This window comes from Pseudopodoces humilis, chromosome 6 (assembly GCF_049639895.1).
Source record: "Pseudopodoces humilis isolate 2021_Gansu_Grassland_sample_001 chromosome 6, ASM4963989v1, whole genome shotgun sequence".
NCBI lineage: Eukaryota > Metazoa > Chordata > Aves > Passeriformes > Paridae > Pseudopodoces > Pseudopodoces humilis.
The window spans coordinates 31,408,912-31,429,475 of record NC_142205.1 but is presented as its reverse complement, the minus strand read 5'-3'; the positions used below and the strand labels follow the sequence as shown (position 1 = coordinate 31,429,475).

Below are 20,564 nucleotides of genomic sequence, written 5' to 3'. Positions count from 1 at the left end.
TCATGCTTTAATAAGGTTAAAATCAAAATCTTATACATTCTATAGCTCTGCAAGTTGCCAGTGTGAAATGAAAATAGAACTATTTAATGAACTGCCTCTTAACTTCTGAGATGCACTGTTTTAGTCTCCTACTACCACAGTGGTACTTTCTAGTGGAAATGTGATTCATGTTTGTCTTTGACATCATTCCCACAATCTGTTGTTACCAAGCTCATACATTTCTAAAGAAAAAGAAGTGGAACAAAGAAAAGAATTGAAAGCATCTCATCCATTCTAATTGGTTGTTGGCTAAGCCACAAAAACTTGGGGCTATTGATAAATACAATGGAGGTAAAGAGATAATTTTATTATTTATTCCATTGGTTGCAAGCATGTCATTCCCAGTATCTTACAGCCCCAGTTCTGGACAGCTTTTTTGATGTGGCACATAATCCTGAATGAGGATATACATCTGCAGCATAAACCTAAAGATACAATGACTCCAAACATATCTATTTTTATTTTTTTTTTAATTTCTAGCAATAAGAGAAGGATATTGGAAAGGAGTGAAAATGCAGGAGCTTTAGGACAAACATTTTCATTTTTTTTCTCTGCAGCTCCTTGTGCAATCAATATTGGTAGTTTCCAGTCATCTGCTATGACCTTCAGGTCCCTGTATGGCAGTAAGAGACACACACAGATCCAACAGAACACGAAACTTGATTAGAAGCAGAGCTCAGCCATGACTGGTGCTGATGGAAACTAACGGAATATTCTGTTTTACTCATTTTCCATGCTACTTTAGGGATATTAATGTTGACAGAGTGTATTGCTTTCCTCATACCAGGCTCCTTCATAGCTGCAAAATATTTCCTTTACACTATGGATTTCCTTATTTTCATAGACTGTAAAATTCTCATTTAGCAACTATAATACGTGACCAGAACATTTTTCAACAATTTCACACTCATCGTGTAGTATTGTCTGCCAGGGTTAATCATGATCAGGCCTCGAGTATGACCAATTCTGAACTGTATTTTATAGCTGGTTTTTTACCAAATTTTTTATTCTAAATGTGTCTATTAGAACTAGTTAAGAAAAGATGGTAATAGCTTCAATTCTGATTTCTCTTGAAATATTTATTATTGTGCTTCTTGCTAAAGTTACACAAAAATATGTGAGAATAAGGATTAGATGGGTCTGATCAAATATTGCATAATTTCTATATTAAAGAAATTCTCTCTTACATCCACTTGGGATTTCAAGAATATCTTTCAAGTTATCTTTTCTTTTTTTGATTAAAATAGAAGAAAAGAAGAAAAAAAGAAAAAAAAAAGAAGCAGAGCAACAAACTACTCAAAGCAGTGACTTTAAAAAACAGATTGGTCATATTTATCCTGACAATTTAATTCAAGTTTTTATTATTGAGAAATTCCCTTCTAAGAAGACAGGAAATGTCTCAAAAATTCATAGACATTTTAAAATTCTATGGAAAAAATTAGTTTTGCTGCCACAGAAATTGGAAATTGTATTGTTTGAAGAGTGGAAATGGAAACTTCCTAAAATGACCTTAACATCTATTCACAAAGTAACACAAAGCAGTGAATCATAAGGAAACAGAATCAACTTTCTATGATATTGGCAGAATTAACAGCATTTTTATCACCTACATTTAACAAAATTATGTAGTAAAACACATTTTAGATTTAGATTATTTTTTTTTTAGTGATAAAGGGTTATCTGCATATTGTTTTCAGTTTGACCAGCATCTTATGATGCATGAATTTACTGCTTAATAACATCATTGTAATTTATAGAACTAATTTAGTTTCAATTAGTTGAAATGCACTGCTACTTCAGTTGTCCTGATTACTGTATTTTGTGAATAGACAGCAAATTTATCTATCCTCAACACCTTTGTGAAAATGATGTCCTTCACTAAGAATTTTGTGGGATGAAAGCCTCTTATAGATGACACAAAGTGGAATAAGAAAGGGTGGGAAACACAGGGAGTAAGGTTGGATAAGTCAATCACAAGGATAGAGGAAGAAAGTTAATCCACCTTGGAAACACAGTGCACTATCATTGTTGTTAGTTGCATCCATGTCTGGAAAAGAGGCACTAAGAGGTAATCTTCCACAATCATTCTGGTACAGTGGACAATGGATAGCACCATCTTGAGGCAGTGGATGAAAAGGCTGGTGCGTGGGACTCTTTTTCAGAGCTTTAAGAGATGAATTCCTTTCTGGAATGTCTGGAAGCAGCTCAGTAATAAGTCTGTGTAATATACTGTTGTCGGGCAAGCTTCCCCGCCTTTTTTCAGCTTTAATTTGGTCACAGATGTCTTTAAGTGCAGAATCTAGTGCTTCAAATACAGATGACTTGCATTTTTTCTTTTCAGTTTGTTTTTTAGGAGCTGCACTTTTTTTCCTGCGGAAAGGCACTGGACTGACGAGGAATGCTATCTTAGACAGGCCAGATTCTGCTTCCTGTCTCCTTGGATCCTCAGTGGTTTCTTGCTTAGCCCTTTCATGTTTTAGCATGGTGGTGAAGCGGGTGTAGGATGCTGGGCATCGCCCTTTGCAGGAGCTGATGAGATGCCTGTGGTGGTGGTGATGGTGGTGGTGGTGATGGCCTGATCCATAAAAGCTTTCAGATGAAGTGAAGGAAAAGTGATCGAAGTCACTTTCACTACAAAAGGATGAACCCTCTATCTGGATAAAGTCACTGAGATCAGAAACCACTCCATCTTGATCGCTGTCTGAAAAATCGATATGTGATCGTTGTGGCTCATCACTGGTCACTTCAATATGAATTGGCACCAGGGTTTTAGACTTGTAGCTCCGTTGTACCTGAGAGGGATGTCTGACTGGAGTTTCTTCTTCCAGCAGGGATTCGATAGAAAATCGCCTCTTTGGACACAAGCCATTTTTAGGAGGCTCTAATGTAACAGTTGACAACATGTCATCACCAAGGTTCGGCATTGATTTTGACTTCTGAATTAACTTTTCAAATTCAGATATTCTGGTTGGCACCATGTCTCTGGGCACCTCCTCAGTAGAAGACTCTCTCCAGCCTTGAAGAATACCTTTGTGCTGTTCTTTTTCATACTGCAGTATTCTGGACTTGACAGAACAAATCACCTCAGAATTCATCAAGTCCTTGCGATTGATGCGGTGCATCTTTTTGTACATCTTCAGGAAACCTGGAGCATCGTGTGCAGATCTGTGACGAACTCTTGACCTACCACTACCACGGCCCTCAACATAAGGGGAGTTCCAGTTCATTGAGCAAATTTCTTTGGAGTCCTCCTCACATAACAGAGAGCCCATGCTTTCAGCCTTGGCCTGTGCATCGGGATAGCTATCGTGATCATCTGTTAAGAGGTCATCACAGCTACGAGATTTCCTCTTTGGAGAAGCGGTTTCCTCTGTGCTACTCCAGACTTCTGCATTTTGGCGAGTCATTTGCCAGCCATTCTTGTAGCTGGTTGCCCTTCTTGAATCATTTGGAACAGCTAAATGTTGTCTGTAAGTGCTACAGTAATCTAATTCATTTGAGGTGTTGTGGTTGTGCACCGAGTAACTTAAAAGGGATGGATATACTTTGCTAATATCCCCACCTTTATAATCCACAGAGCAGCATGGTAAAAAAGAGACATTGCCAGAAATTAAAAGATTCAGAAAGTTGGAATTAGCATCAGTAAGTATTAGAAAGACTAGAAAAGAGATAGCAATTAGTGCATCTATCAGCTTAGGTCAGCACATAGTTTGTTACAGCCTAGGACAGCAGAACTAATAATTAAGTTATTTTCCAGCTGCAAAAATGCACTCATCATAATTTGAACAACAAAAAGAATTCCTTGTTAATTACGGAGATGTTATCTCCTCCACAACCCCTGCCATCAAAGCAACATAAGAAACCAGGCATTAACTGGGGATTAATTGGGATTTTTAAGCAGGTTAACAGACAATAAAAGCTGCAAAGGATTTAAAGATGAAGCCATACAACAAATCTAGACCTCTGGGTAATACTGATTTTTCTACCTGGGCATTCTGAAAAAGTTGTTTAGGATTTTTAACCTGTATAATGCTCAGAATTCACAGCATCCAAATATTTTAAATATGGTTAAAATAAAGATAAATCTTTGTATCAGATCAAATAGGAAATTTCTCCAAGTCATTCACAGGTAGCCTGCTCCTTCCCTGTGTGATAGCACTGAAGGGAGAAGTGTTTTGTACAGCTTTTGCAGGTCAGAACAAGGCAGCTCAGGAAGTGCTATGCAAGTATAAAGGAAGGTGCATCAGTTTACTGAGCCTAACGACAATGTAGAAGTAAAAATAACCCTTAGACTGACTACCATGACAAAGGCCTGAGTTTTCAAGCTTTAAGACATATTTTTATGTGCATGGTAGATCTAGAAGACACTATGAGACAAATTTGGAATGGTGGTCTTTCATAATTGTATTGAACTTTCAAGAATGGTCTCAAGCGGCAACATTCAGTTCAGTAATGATGCTTCAAACAGCTCAGTCTGCTTTCTAGAAAAGAATTGAATCTAGATCTGATTTGGGTTCAAAATTCATGCTGATCAAATAATTTATAATGTGCTCCTTCTTTAACAAATCGGTTAATTTCAAGAAAAATTAACATTCTACAGGGGTCATAATGCTGGGAGAGAACAGTGACACCTTCTGAAAGCTAACTGGCTGTGGAAGATATTCTTAATGGAAGGATTTTCAAACACAGGAAGTTCTGAAGTCATACTCAGTGCTTGTTATTGGTGGTGGAGTCAAAGTCACATGCAGGCAAGTGGACTTTATCAATTTTTTACTGCCTGGCCTGGTAAACCAAATGGACGAGTTAATCCACTTCTAAAATTACTGCTATAACACTTTAAGGTTTTAAATGTTTAAAATACATTTACTTTTCAACCACCTCACTCTTAATGTTCCTCACTGCTTTTCTTTGACACATTCTGTTGCAGCCTGGATAGTATGTTCTTTTCACTGAGAATTTACTTTTACAGAGGTTTACTGATTAGTATAGCTACAAAACAGAGCAATTGAGATAATAATATTAATAATTTGAACAGAAGCAGACATATTCTATGCAGTATTATACTATATATTGCTTCTATTTTATGCTTTGCTGGAAGTTTTTTGTCTTTCTAGAAAAATCCATCCAAACCTCCAAACCCAAATGAACAACTGACTCTGTGATCTCTTTCCTGGGGAGATGTGGAAAACAGTAACAGGATGGTGAGTTACTTGCCAAAAACAAGCTAATTATATTGCATCAACTATACTAAATACTTCCAAGGATTTAGAAAGTAAAAAAATCAGACTATGGATGCTTTTGTGATTAAATTAGGTCCTGATAACTATGGCTATTTGCTTGATTACATTAGGTCCTGATAACTGACAATGTCTAAGGTATCAGCTATGTATTTAAAAGGTCTACTATCCTGGAAACACATCTTTAATCTTATGGGTTATTTGTCTCGATTTACTTTGTCAATCTAATAAAACTAGTATTAAAATCACAATAGTCTAGTAAGAGAGTAGTAGAGTTAAAAAAATGCTTATATATTCTGGTAGAATTCATATCATAGTCTTTTAGTCAATTCTCTTTTGTTAGAACAAGCAGTTGAAACTGGAAAATTTTTGTTACAAATCCACCTTTTCAGCTTAAAATTACACCCATAAGAGTAAACAAGTTAGCCTTTCATGAAAGGCCCCTCACATCACATTCCCTGGGGCAACACACCGAGCAGCAGGAGGCTATTGCTACCAACACATAGTACAGCACATCATCAGTGGTTTTCTGCTAACTAAAATGCTCTCCTCTTACCTTTTGCTCTTGATGGAGAAGAAGGAGATGAGCTAGTTAAAGGCTTCCTAAGGGTGGTAGATGGGCCCTGTGTGTCTGTACGGCCCAGGTTAGGTCTGTTGGCGTTCTGATCACTGTGTGCCCTCTGATGACTTACAGCAGGTTCTGACTTCCTTCGCTTTCTGTAGTCACTCGCAGTGCTTGCAGAACTACAGAAAAAAAGCAGTATCAGTAGCAGTCTGATTCTGAGATCAGAATTCAGGAATCTAAGAAGTAAGGTCACAATTAAATTACTGGTTTATAGATTAAAAAATGCCAAAATAAATAAATAAATGAAAAGCACATAAAGAGAAGAAGCACTGGTCTTACACATCTTACAGCCTATTTCCCAGTGAAAAGATTGATTTGTTCTTAACCTGATTGTTTTAAAGTTTTACACAACATTACTATGCAATTTTCTTTGAAATAAATGTACTGAGTTCTTTTAGACTATTTTTTGCAACTAGAATTTAAGTGCAAAGATAGGAAAAAGACAGAGACCAAGAACAGTCAAGGCATCATGCTTAGGAAAACAGCACTGAATATTCTGCAGGCAGTAAGGGTAAAGAATAAATCACTGCTGTTGAGAGAGAAGCTTCGGGATGCTAGTGGAAAGACCCAGAACACAGTATGGTTAATTTGAATATAAACACAAAGTCCCTGTAAAACTAAAATAAAATCTACACATCAGTATCAAAATCAACACTCTCTCCAAGCATCTAATTTGCCAGTAGCTCACAAGGTAAATGTTAAAATATGACTCTTCACAAAATCTGTTGATTTCAGGTCCCAAAGAAGACCATCAGGCTGGATAATCCGTGTCTGTTGAAGTAATAGTATGTCTTACCTGGAGGGCCTGTCCAGGCCTCTGTCTGTTGAATAGTGATGATACAAGGAAGCCTGTGAAAACAAACACATGGATTGTTACAACTGTATTTGAAAAAAGAGTGACAATTTTTGTTTATCATGTTTGATGACTCTTTGTTACTCTGTGGCAAATCCTATAACAGCCATGATGGTTAACATCCTGGGCACTCCATCACAGACAGGCAACATTTCATGAGAATAAATTATGCAGCTTTTAAAAAGCGTCATTAGATTTCATTTCCTATTCTACTTAAGTAATATTTTTTCCTTAAAGCACTGCTAAGTAATGAGCCCAAATCATGCTTTTCTATACATTTTTCAAAACCAGAAACAGAACAGATGAAACAAATCTTTACTATAAAAACATAAAAATCTGAAAATTATTCCTTCATGTCCATGTGAGATCTGCAAAGTTTCTCCTCATCCCTCAGTTACTCACCAAAATCCCACAGTCAATAATAGCAAGAAACTTTTGTCAATCCCATGACGTTTGTGGTCAGCAACTGGCCTTATATACCTTATAACCCTGGTAAGAACAGTTCTCATCACAGAACATTAGTCATTGCTTATGGAGTTGCAGATGTAGCTACTGCATGAACACTGGGAGATCGAACTTCCATACTTGTATTTTTAATACAAAATCAACCTTGAATGACTACTGATTTTAAATCAACCATTTCAAGCCTTCAGCCAGAATTAAGTAATATTACAATTCTGGTAACCAGGTATGATTCTAAAATGAACTGTATGGTTCCTGGGGTATTTGTTCATGGGTACATGGCAGTCTGGTTCAAGAATTAAACTTTTTTCAAGTTCCTGGCATGTCATTTCAGCTTTCCATAACCCAATGGACTAGAAACAGAACTATCATACAGATTTCTAAGGTGCAGGAAATATTTTTCCCCCTTAGAGAGAGTCTTGTTGGATTTTTCCCTGCATGGAAAAACCTTTGTCCTGAAGCATTTCCAAAGTAATGGCACTCATGGCCTGTCTAAGTCATTTCCTTTGTAAGATTCTTTTTTCCCCCAGTGATTTGATTTGCAAGTTCATGAACAGAAATTCACCCAGATTTGTTAACTGACACTTAGGTACACCTCCAGAAGTCACCAGTAGTCTTAGAATATTTGGGAAAAGATTTTGTAGGACTGTGGGACAGGGAGAGCCACACAAACATGCCACAATATGAAACAAATGTTATCTAAAACTCAAGCTAAGATAATTCCAAATGTTCATGTAGTTCATATTTTCAAGTTTTTCTTTACACCTTCTGAAGACTTAAAAGTACTTTATGACGATTCTCCCATCACTCTCCAAATTCACTGATTTTAACATATATATAAAATACTATGAGGTCTGTCTGCACTAAAACCATAGAAGCCAGACACAGTGTTGTCACACCAACAGCCAGTATAACCACAGTGAGCAAAGGCCTCAGGTCTGGGTGCTTCCCTACACTACCCAAAAAACACACATCCAGCCCATCCTGGAAAACATCTGAGTCTCACTTCTAAACTGGCCACAACCATCTTCCTTCTCTTGACCAGTCACTGCCATGGTCTGGAACCAGCCAGGAAGGAAACTCAGGACCACAGGTGATCTCTCAGAACTGTTGCATGAGGTGGTACAAACATTGCAGATAAATTGTCATTGTGGATTTTTCTGTGCAGATACCAACCGCTTCCAGTAGTGACCACTGACCACCTGTGAGGTGACAGTGGCCAAATGGCCCTGAGGCAGTGATTGCTTCCCACCACCTGTGGTAGCTCCACAGCTGTAGAGACCATGGTGTCACTCCCAAGGGTGGAGCAGAGCCTCACTGTCTCCTATGGAAGACTATGGGTAAATCCCACAACAGAAGTCGCACCAGAGGGAATTTCCTTATGCACAGCATTTCCCAGGCCATACACAGTGCCAGTGATCAGCCTAAGATGGCTAGAAGTGCATATCATGCCAAAATTGACTGCTGGATTACCATATGGCTTTCGCTTTTCACCCTTTAAGATTCTCTTATCACCTTGAATGTAACTTGCCCTTTTATCCTTTATTTGATGCTGGTTTTGAAGTTTTTTCTGTATGACAGATCCTGCATGTTGCCCATTCTACAACAATAATTTTTACTACAGGCACATTATTGTTTATAGAATGTGTGGCGTTTATACCTTCTCTCCACAGCTTCACTGATGTGACATATAGAGGAAAGGTGAAAGTAAACACTGTGTGTGGTTGTTTTTTACTGCTTGTTTTACTGTTTGCAGCTGTCCTGTCAGCTCTTGGGTGTTTATTGACCTGCTTTTAGATGGCCCAACTGAACACATCTCTCTCATCTCCGAAGATAATTAGCCATCTTCCACAATATTTAACACTGCTCTATTTGAATAAAGGCCACTTGAAAAGAAAATTAAATATTGGAGATGACAACTCCAAACTATCAAATACAGTCTTTTTTGAATATTTTGATTTGGTTTTACTAAAAAAATGAGATATACATTTAAAAATAAGCCTGCATTTTAGCTGTTTTCATGCATCAATGCTTTAATACTGACTAAAAATGGAGCTAAGGAAAGTAGGTAAAAGTAAAAGATAAATAACAAATAGGCTTGTTTGCATGATGGTTATAATACTTTATCAAGTTATTTTGAATAGTCTCCCCTTCTGGAGAAATATTAAGTTGCTGTAGTTTTTGAACGTGATTTCTCATATTTAAAGATTATTAAACTTTCAAAATTAAAGACAGAGCTTTTTGTAAATTAATCGAAGAGAAAATCAGTGTTACTTAGCAACAATTTTACCCAGACCTACTGAACACAGAAATATTTCAAAGTCATGTTATGACTTTTAAATTGTCCTCCTTGTTATATTGAAAACCAACAGGAATTAGAAAAGGCCAACAAACATTCCCTTTCAGAGAACTGGGCCCCAAATTTCACAACTATAGTTTTTTCTAGATATATAGAGAGCTTAAAAACAAACCACAGTAAATTGCAAACAATTAACAATTTAAGACCACAATTTGAGTTTAACTTTTGGAGAAGCTACGGAAGATGAGAGTGAATCACAAACATGAATGAAGTAAAGCCACCATATGAAGCAAACTTGCCAGCAGAAGATTTACTGACTTTTGCCCTAACACTGTTAAAATGGGGAGGGAGTGGAGAAGGAATGAAAGCCTGAATCTCTCCCACTCAGAGTAGGGCAATGTCAGCCCACGACCTGATCTTGATGAATTTTATTTGGAGTACTGACAGCAACTGTCAATTCTGAGTTATAAATTACAACAGTATTATTAACTGCTGTTTTACCTGATGAGCAACCTTAGTCATAAATACTTAATAGGAGAAATGACAGCTTAGCCACAAAGGCTTTCACTTGACACATAGAATTTGCAGTCAGATATTTTAATAAAAAATATACTGTGCTGATGGATTAATTGTGCAATGCACTTGCCCAACTCTGAAAAGTGGGAATTTGTCAAAGAGTTAGATACGTATGGAGTATTGTGTAATTCTGGGTGTTAATCTCTGCGAAGTTTTGGGGATAAGGACTCACAGTTCCTAGGATAATAAGATCAACATCCAAATGCACTAGTGATCTGGAAAGATATGAAGACAAAGATACAATGATTGTGAATTAGAAATGTCTCATAGCTATCAGAAGGAAACCACTAAATTTTAATGAACTTAAGACATAAATGGTGAGCATTCCAACCCTTCTTCCCAAGAGAATCATCTGAAAAAGAACCATTCATTTACCTCATAGGAAACACCAGTTGAACTGTCTTGAACATAGTCCAAAAGCTTTTTAGGTGGCTGCATCATAAAAGCAGAAGTGTAGAGATGAAATGGAGTAGAATCAATGGCAGCAAGGAATGAAACATGTGGAAAAGGTGACACAGTTAGAAATTAAGTGTTGACAGCATCAGATACAAAGAGTGACACACATGGGTAGAATGGAAGGATAAATGTGTTATTTTTAAAAAATCTTAATAAAATGTTAGTAACTTTAGGTGGTAAAATTTACAACTGGAATGGCTGAATAAATACCAGCAGTTTTTAATACTGATAGAGAAAAGTGTAAAGCATCACAATTATGCTCTCCTGGAGGAATTTCAATGTATTTTATCTTAAAAGTTATTGTTATCAGTAAAGTATTGTTGTAATACAGTTCATCAGAAGAATTTATCTGTCCTGTTTCTTCCCACCTAGAGGGAGGAATGACAATATGACTTGAAAGGCAGGATAATGGAGATAAAAAGTAATCCATGACAATGTGGTAACATTATAGACCACTGCAGAAATTAAACCCAGATATATTTACCCTTTTTTTTTTTTTAATTTTCTGAGGGTATTCAATGGATAATTCTTTAAAATGCTATGATTAAAACATTAAGGTTTTAAAGGAGTGTATACGATTTTCTTTCTCTTCTGCTCTCACTGAAATAGCAGAGAGTTCTGATTTTGGCTTATGGCTAACTACAGAAAGGGACTAAGGTCTTCCAGGGTGTCCTCCAAAGCACTGTGTCAAGTGCTCAGACTCCTCATGTAGCCTGGCATGTCACTAATTTAAATTCACATAGGCTTCCAGAGGTTGACAGGGAAAGAAAAGAGTGGAGATATTTTAAATTCTGATACTTTCAACCTCATGTCCACTTCAGATTTTCTGCCTGCAGCCTGTGGCTTCTGCTTTTTAAACTCAAAAATTCCTGGGGTGGATCCTGTGGAGCTATGAGAATACTTAAAAAGACTGACAGAATGCTTGGGTTTACTTCCCTTCTTTTTCTAAGGGGATTTTAATTTCTTTTAATTTTTCACCTGTCTGGATATTCCAGCTATCCTCTTAGATACTCTTCTGGGATGAATACATTTGCTATCCTTTTTTCTAAAGATGTTAGAGTGTACGGAAAGAACTTGAGCTCTGTGGAGCCAGAGAGGGAGTGTGCAAAAGCAAGAGCAGGTGCATCTCCAACCTAGTTGTTAAGGCATTGTGCAGGGGATAAAGTGAAACCTAGTTCTCGGTGTTGCCTCAAGGGCAATGTTACTGTTTTACTGTTGTAAAAAATATACAAACAGCCTTAGGTGCTTAGCTACAATTAAGCCTAGGTTAAGCAGAAGAAATTTGCAAGTGCTTAAGAAATCAAGGTGAAAAATTGAATATTTCTGATTTTTAGGTGTTTCAGCCAGATGGAACTCTTCAGATTTATAATTTTAAATGTAAGCACTTGCAGCAGGTCTAAACCAGCAGCTGTTTGCCAGAGCCCTTTTTTTTTGGGTAGGGGCTACGTGTGAAAATAGGAGCAGAACTGAAGTCTGTCCATTCAAACAGGTGTCCAGCTTGAAAACAGAGCAAACCAATATCTCTGTGTTCAGGTACACAATATGAATCTGCATATATGCATATAAGAGATGAAAAAAAGGAAAAAAAAACCTCTCAGTATTTCCTGCTATAAGAAGTTAGTTTATGGTTTCATACATTTAAATTCCGATAGAGTCCTTTAATAAAAATATATTTTTATTAATTGAGTTGATCTGCAACTTAGCATCCCTAATGCAAACTGTCATGTTTTTCTGTCCTAGAAGATTGTTCAAAAATAATCTAGCCAAATGCAAAAGATTTAGGCAAACTAGCAAGCATCCCTGTTTAACACGGAATTTGTCTTGTTATTTAATACTTACACACTACTATATATCTAATACATACTCCTTATTAAAGCTATTAGTATAATGACTCTAGCAAGTTGAGTCTATTTGAAAAAAATACTTATATTCATGGGACTTTACTGCCCTTCTTCAAAAAAAAACCCAACTTATATTAATTTTACTGTCATATACTTGCTGAATTTGGTAATTTAAAAAGCTCTTTCTAAAAATATTTTTTCCTAAAGTGTATACGTCAATATTCTGTCCTCACTTACCGGACGTCCAAACTCCAGCTCTGAAAAGAACTTATACCAAGGTTCGTTTTCTAAATCTATGTCATCTGGGTTTATGCGATCAGTCTGGAGCAGTTGTGAAGGAAAAGGGAAGGAAAAGGCACACACTGAGCAAAGTGCTAGAAATGCTGTCACTTTAACAACAAACACACAGACATAAAACAAATACGGGGAAAGAAATGAAATAAACTCAAAGAATAAAGATGGTATTAAAGACAGAGAATATTCAAGTGTTCAAGAGCTGTCATTCACTGGTAGCTTTAATACTTTTCTTTTTGTTGATGTTATTCCAAGGACTGGAAGATGTTAAACATATTAAAATTACACTTTTAAAGCTAAGAGGGTTTTTTGACCTTTTCTTTAACATCACTGCATTAGTTAATTACATTTAATGCTGCTAAAGATTCCTTGTTAGGAAGATGGTATAAATGATTGTCTTCTCCAGCACAGGCAGCAAATTGCCCATCTGATCAGCAATAAAGACACAACTTTATCTGTACTGCTTTTGGTCATTCCTTGTCTTCTCACAGAGCGTGTTGATTCTGAATCTTGATGTCTTGAAGCAAGCATTGAGCAGATATAAGGAATATGCATCATGCAAGCACAACTATGTTAAAAAGCCACTTCAGCATATGAAAAGGAACTGGTATATTTTAGATCCTATGTTCAAAACATAGGGACCAAAAAAATTATGCATTCCATAATATTTGTTTCAGCAGTACTGTGAAATGCTTTATCTCACATAGCCTTGTTGACATAATGAAGCATTTTTTTCCACAGTGAAATACATTGTTTTCATCTGAAAATTCTCACAGCCAAGGGATAAAGTAGCAATTGAAGATAGTATTAAGGAAATCCTTCAGTGAACAGAAGAGTAATTGACAGATTTATTCAAGCAGCGTGGAAACATGACAGTGCAAAACAGTACAGCTCTCAATGGGATATGTAATCTACTGTAAACTTGGCTGCATTAATTACTTTCTAAACAGCTTCAGTTTCTTTGTAGCATCTGATGTAGGCTTTCATGCAGCACAGAATTACAATGAATTGCTGGCTTAAAGATCTCTGAAACAGAGAAATCCTCTTGTTAAAGACATTTTTGAATTTAAAATTTGCTTCTCCATAACTCTGATTATCAGAACGTAGACACTAATTATGGTATGCCCTAGAAAGCAATCAAGAATGACACTGGTGATCAAGTACATAACACTTTCTCCTCGGGAGTCAAACTGTCACTAGTAGACCAGAGCAACCACATACAGCTATTTCTGTTTTCAGAAAGACAAGAGATAATATTGTGTTTTTGACCATTTCAGGTAATTAAACATCCTACAGCACTTTTCTTGCTGCTTTTGGTGTTACTGGGACAGCCTGCCAACTCTTCTGTATTGAAAGGTCAACAACCCTTCACAACTACCTTGGTGGTCACATATCTACGAGCTGTTCATGCAGTATCTGGATCCCAGCTGTTGTTTTATGCACTTATGTTCACAATGCCCTTTCAAGTAAGGGAAGCAGTATTCCTGTGAATGCGGAAGGAAGTGAATGTCACTGATGAAAAACTTGCTGTGCTCCAGAGAAGGGTTAGGAAGTGAAGTGCCTCTAGAGTTTTGCCCTTATATTTCCACCATCCACAGCTGAATCTCAGCAGTACTGACAAGTGCTTGAATTCAGCTATACACACCCAAGTCCTTTGTAGAGAAATCCTACTGAAATTAGTTTAATGAACTGACTACTAAAAGTGTGAATTTAATAGACACTATGACTAATTTAAGAAAAAAACACGGGATTCTCTTCTACAGAGATATGAAGGCATGAGGGCAAAAAATAACAGATACAAAACGCAGAAGATAACTTTGCAGTATATCAATTTGGTTCCCATTAAGAGAATACTTGCCATATTTAGAGGGGTTTTTTTCCTTACCTTAAAAAAATTCCACAATTTTCATCTGGATAATCTGAGAAGACATTACTAACCAATTCTTTTCCATCCTTTCTCCAAACTAAGTTACCGTATGTTGAAATATTGCATGTTCTTACCTTTATATTCTACCAAAAATTTAATTTCTACAGAAATGTTGGTATCAATAAGTGAGTGTGTTTACATAAAATAAATATGTATATATTTTAAAATATTTAAATAGGGTTGGATTTGTGGAGTTCTTGCCCCTAGAAGTTCTGACCTACTGACATAACCCTGTGAGCCTCAAGGTGCCCTAAAGAGAAGCAGCCCCACAGCTACACAGTGATGGAACATGTCCCTCCTTGCAGGGAGGCAGAACACACCGACAGATCAACTGGGCTCCCCCAATGCCAGCCAAGGAGACAAAAATGAGAATGGGAATTGCCTCCCTTTTCCACTTCCAATACTCTTGCAATTAGCCACAAGCTTAAAATCACTTGTGTTTCTGATGGTAAAGAAAAAGCTAGAAATAATGTATTTTATCTAGTTCCTAAGTTTTCATTTCCACTCCTGTAGTAGTTGCAAATAAAATGAGACCGATACTAAGTATGTAGAGCTAACTCCACGCAGCCAAGTCCACTTTAATTTACAGCTTCAACCGCAGAGGGCAGCAAACAAAAAGAAACTGAGCACTGAAGTCTGCAAATTCCCTTCTGCCTGGCACTTCTGGAGAGGACTGCATGCCCTGTTCTACGAAGATCAATACACAGGCAATTGATTTTGCCGGGCTTTTGGATTCAGTTTTGCTGACAGACCTTTTTCTATTATCTCCCCTTCTAAGAGACTTAAAATGAATAAATCATTTTGACTTAAAAGCTGCACTTGGCTTAGTCTCACAAAGTATCTCCCAAACTACTGGAATAGAAAGTAAAAGCAATAAATGAAAATCCCTTTTTATGACTTGCCAGTCAAGTACTGTTCCTACATTCTGTCCTTCAAGTAGCAATATAGTAATATTTTGATTATTTGTTGAAAATATACAACTAAAGACCACTAACTTCACTCCCTTTGCATCAGATGGTCAACACAAAACTGCATCAGCATTCTCAAGTATAGAACATGGTCAATGAAAAAATTACATCTGTAGTATTACATGTAGCTTTGCCTGTTCTTGGTTTGATATACAAATAGACATCAACAGGTAATAATCAAAACTGCATTTCAACTCGTGAGTTAGATGGTTCTTACATGTAGATCAGTATTTTGCATTTGCAGGTTCAGACACCAAACTGAAGCCTGTGTGGAATAAGCTGAGATGCCTGTTGTAAATTTGGCTTTGGCATTTTATTATCTCTAAAGAATAATTTTCTTTTGGTTTTCCTTTTTTGGACTACTTTTTAAATAGCTGTGGTAACTCCAAGTCTACTACCAGATGGACTTAGTCTATTTCTTCATGAGAAGAAATATTTTTTAATGACATATTAAGCAAACCAAGCAGAATATTCAGATAACCAGATTGAGATGTCAAAAGCAACCAAATGTGCATGTTCTAAAGAAAATTTCAAATTTTTCACTACATTAAAAACCAAACCAAATGAAAAACAACAGATGTACATCATGGAACAAGCCCAGTCTATTTCTGGTATTTGACAAAACAGTAATTTAAAAAAAAAATATTATAATTATGAATTCCTCTTGCAAATAAACTCAGCAGAAAACTTGTATGTTGAACAGAGATTAAAAAAAATAGAACTAAAATTTAACCTCACAGTTTTATTTGACTAGCACATGTATACTTTTATGCTTAGAGTAAAAAAACTAATTAAAATAGAGGCATTGCTTGTACCAATTTTATAAGGTCTTTTTTTACAGTAACACTGTGATCTTTCCTTACTCTACTGTAGAAATAGATATATGTACAAGTATGGAGGAACTGCTTCTCATATATACAAAGTAGAAACTACTGAATAATAAAATTTAATTTATTTACACATGATTAAGTCGTTACATTGTTATTTACTTTTTAATGGAAAGTAAGCATCCATTTTAGGAAACAAGTCCATTGTTTGGATGATACTGGAGAAAAAGAGGAATATTTAGTTGAATTGCAGACACTGGAGATGGAAACAGACATCAAAACAACTTATATACCACCCTATCAGTGGCTTCTTGAAATAGGAAAAAAATGAGCTGCATCACCATGTCTTGTAATACTATTTAATGCCTATTTAACAACCTTCTAGTGTAATCTCAAAATACTACTCCAAAGCCTCTACTTTTTGCTGATGTTTTATACTCTTACAAATTCAAAATATGGAAGAAAACACAGTAACTTCCTGTTTCATGGAAAAGGCTACTACACAACACAGCAGTCTGAAACTTCACTCATCCTTCTGCATCTATAACTAAGATAATTGGTTATTCCCCACCAATCTATCCATTTAATGTTTATTACTAGGTCAATGTTTTAGTTTTTATTTCTCACATTGTTTTGATTAACACAGATCTTCTTTTGATCAGTGAGGATCTGCTGAATAGTGTTTCCCACTAAATGTCAGCTTTACATTGAATCTCAATTTCCTTTATTCTTCCCATGTTTTCATCTCCACATTAATCACAACTGATTCCAATCGACTACATACACCAATAAAGGGAACACTGATCTGTCAAGTCTGACTTGTCCTGCTCATTATGATACAAGGTAGCTGTAAGTATTTTGTATTTTTGACAGATTATTTTGCCATGAAAACTACAATCTTGTAGACATGGAACTTATGTAATTAAAAAAAAATTGGGGATTTGGATTGTTAGAAAAACTCCCTTTGACTTTTTTGGTTTTGACAAAACAAATAAAGTATGAATTTCTAGTTCAGACACTATAAATGTCCATCTTTTGCAATATTAATTTAGTGCATTTATTTTATATTCCACATTTTTATTAATACTTCCCTTCAGTATCATCAAAATTTTTCAGACATTAAAAATCAAATCTTTTGAGATTATCAAGATGGAAGATTTAATTCATGCAGTACTGACATATTTGAGAATTTGGAGTTTTCATCTGAATTCGGAGCCAATGCATTATTTTCTGCTGTCAGCTTTTCCAACACTCAGTGAAAAGAGCTTCTGACCTGCTTTGCTGATCATCTTTTAAGGAGTTAGTTTTACCTCCTATATCCCATTCAATGAATACAAATACAAGGAAAGCAAATACTTCCGTGAAACAAATTTTCTGTTAGTAACATGGTCCAAAAGCAGTATCTTAATTACATAAAACTAAATAGCATCTTTATCAACAGTAGACATTCCAGACTGATGAAACTGTGATAGCTCCCTATTTTTTTCAGCTATGTTACGTTAGTGTCAATACAGCTTTCATCTTATATTTTGTTATTTTTTACAGCTCTGAATAAATAAACAAAATCTCTCACAAACAAAAAAATCTCACAATTCTGTACATAAATGTACTTTTCTCAGCTCTAAAAATTTCTTATACAATGAGATGGTTCCTTGTATGTACATCAGCTAAGCCTAAATGTTTAGTCTAAGCTTCAGATGACAAAATATGACCTAACCCTTGATGTGTATTGCTTAGTAGGTACAACATGACTAAAGCTTTCCTGCATGCAAATATTTTAAGGACCAAAAAAAGCTCAAAATTCCATCTCTTGATTTAGATTAGCAAAAGTAAAATGCATAAGCAAGTGGAAAAAAGTGGAAGAAAGCTCACTTTTTTGTTATTTTGTTAGTTTGCTAGAATTGAAACAATGTAGCTCTGACAATATTAATCAGCACTGCAATTGTCATGTCAATTAATTTTGTTCACATTACATTATCGGAAAATGTAATTTATTAGAAAAGTGAGGCCACTCTTGGAATACCTGAAATCAGTGTAATTTGCTTATTTTTAATTTGAATCTGCTATTACTCTTTGGCATTGGGAGGACTGGAAAATTACCTCACTGTTTTTAATGCATCCATGGCACTCAGAAAGTACTCAGGACAAATGACACTGCCTTTTAAATAAAATTATTAAGTTCATCTGCACTCAGATACTAATTCTATTGATTCATTACCAGTTCCTACAGAAATGCCAATTTCTTCTTTGAGAAGCACATCAGTTTGGCAAGAACTCAATTTCACAGAAAAAGAGCTTCGTGTTTTCTAGCTAACAAAAATTAGATTCCTGCAAAGACCACAAAAACAAAGGAAGAGGTACTTGGTTCAGGTGTTCCACTGTTGATATATTGCGTATTTAGAAATTCAGTTATTTCCTTAATTTGCTTTAAATTGGCAAAATAAATTCTGTGAACAAGCATATAATACAGAAGTAAATAGCAATCCAGTACTGATTTCATAAACCTCTTCTTTAAACCTGGACTCCCTCAAACATTTCAACCTTAAAGTAAAAGACCAAGAAAAGAAAATATGCCATGACATCTTTCCTAAAATAAGAAAATGTTAAGATAGTACAAAGCTAAATTGGAAGGGCCGGGTGAACGTGTCTTTCAGCAAATGAAAACTTCCGTGAATTGTCATTTTGCAAGCATTAAGCACAGCTTTATTCCAAAATTACAATCATTATTCAGAAAGCAGGAATAAAAACTTCTAATTACATGTTAAGGTACACTCATTCATAATGTACACTCACTCAAATCACAGAGCATTTGGGGCTAGAAAGGACCCCCAGAGGTCATTCAGCCCAACCTCCTGCTAAAGCTCTAATCATATCAGGTTGCTCAGGGCTGTGTTCAGGCAAGTCCAGTCTGGGCAACCTTGGCCAGTATTTGACCACAATCTCCTTAGATATACAATTCAGCAGATCCTGAAAATGCAAATATTTTATTTATGCATTAATTAATCAGATATCATATGTGCTGTTAATACTACTGAAAGTAAGTGTTGTAGATGCACACCAGTTAGAAAAACCAGCTTCCATCTGTTCTGCCTGTCATCCATGAGGTTTGCACAGTGGTGATTTCTTGCAAACACTGCAAGATGTAAGTTGAGTAAATAAGCCAAACCCCATTTTTCAATACAATCATCAGATAAGAACAAACACAAATTTCTGCAAAATTGTATTGTAAAAAGGATCTTCAATATTCCTCTAAGTAGTTATTAAGAATAGTAAACAGATAACCTCTTACCAAATCTCTTACTGTATTACCCATTTCATTTACGTGTCTTACCGGTCTTTCGTGTTCAAGGATCGATGACTTTCCCGGCTCATATTCAAAAATACTTCTTGGTTCAGAACGGAACTTGCGAGTATCTACCTTTCTGTCAGGAGGATCCCAGTCATTCCTAAACAGCAAATACAAGCAACTGAGCTAATTTACTGTCATCACCTTGTGCTTTACAGCTCTGTACAACAGAAACCTGCAAAGCCAAATGATGTTCAGAACAGCAAATCTTTCCAGATCTCAGCTGTGGAACATCTAGCTTGGCATCCCAGTGTTTTGCTGTATAAAACCGTAGCTCATACATATTTTTATTTAACTCTTGTGTAAAATGACACACTAGTAACTCAAAGGTTGGAGGAAAGGGAAGGGGAAATACTACCATCTATTGTCTGTATTTATGATAAGAAAGAGCATACACTGATTAAATTTTATCTGGTGTGACTTGGTTTGATGTGACCTGACATAATAATGCACATGTCATGTGCCTTAAAAAAATCTATGGGGTAGCTTTTGTTTATAGTAATGCTTGCAAGTGCATTTCAGTGACACAGACGCCTCTATTTATAAAATACCCTACATTTCAAGGGAAGTAGTTCTACATGGCTTTATTGTTTATTTTCACTGAGGAAAAAATTGTTTTCAGAGCAGAAAAGGTTGCATTTTTTGAGAATGAACCGGAAAATGGAAATATTCTGATGAAGTTGCAGTATACTGCAAGCCACTGAAGAAAGAAGGATGCTATTGAAATTCTGATTCATGCTCGGTTCAACTAATTTACAGTTTTCAGGTTTTTATCCTGTATGGACTATATTTTCAGCTCAGCTGCTAATGCAAA

At 36.0% G+C, this 20,564-nt stretch overlaps 1 protein-coding gene and 1 long non-coding RNA gene across 42 annotated transcripts in view; one reads left to right on the top strand and one right to left on the bottom strand.

The window, feature by feature from the left end:
• The window catches only part of SORBS2 (sorbin and SH3 domain containing 2), a 192,868-nt gene that overhangs the window by 22,349 nt on the left and 149,955 nt on the right, over window positions 1-20,564 (bottom strand). For 27 of the 41 annotated variants that reach the window (XM_088057052.1, XM_088057051.1, XM_088057049.1 and 24 more), the window contains 6 exons: window positions 19,736-19,850; window positions 12,626-12,709; window positions 10,467-10,523; window positions 6,698-6,750; window positions 5,833-6,020; window positions 2,042-3,601 (listed from right to left, as the gene is read on the bottom strand). In XM_088057052.1, the coding sequence (XP_087913178.1) occupies window positions 2,042-3,601; window positions 5,833-6,020; window positions 6,698-6,750; window positions 10,467-10,523; window positions 12,626-12,709; window positions 19,736-19,850 (2,057 nt within the window). The remainder of the gene's footprint in view (window positions 1-2,041; window positions 3,602-5,832; window positions 6,021-6,697; window positions 6,751-10,466; window positions 10,524-12,625; window positions 12,710-19,735; window positions 19,851-20,564) is intronic. The other 14 variants (XM_088057065.1, XM_088057076.1, XM_088057077.1 and 11 more) reach the window with 3 other exon arrangements.
• On the top strand, window positions 3,389-14,655 carry LOC148184139 (uncharacterized). Its single transcript, XR_015772813.1, has 4 exons — window positions 3,389-3,509; window positions 4,640-4,787; window positions 5,154-5,240; window positions 13,960-14,655. It is a non-coding gene; the product is annotated as an uncharacterized LOC148184139 (long non-coding RNA).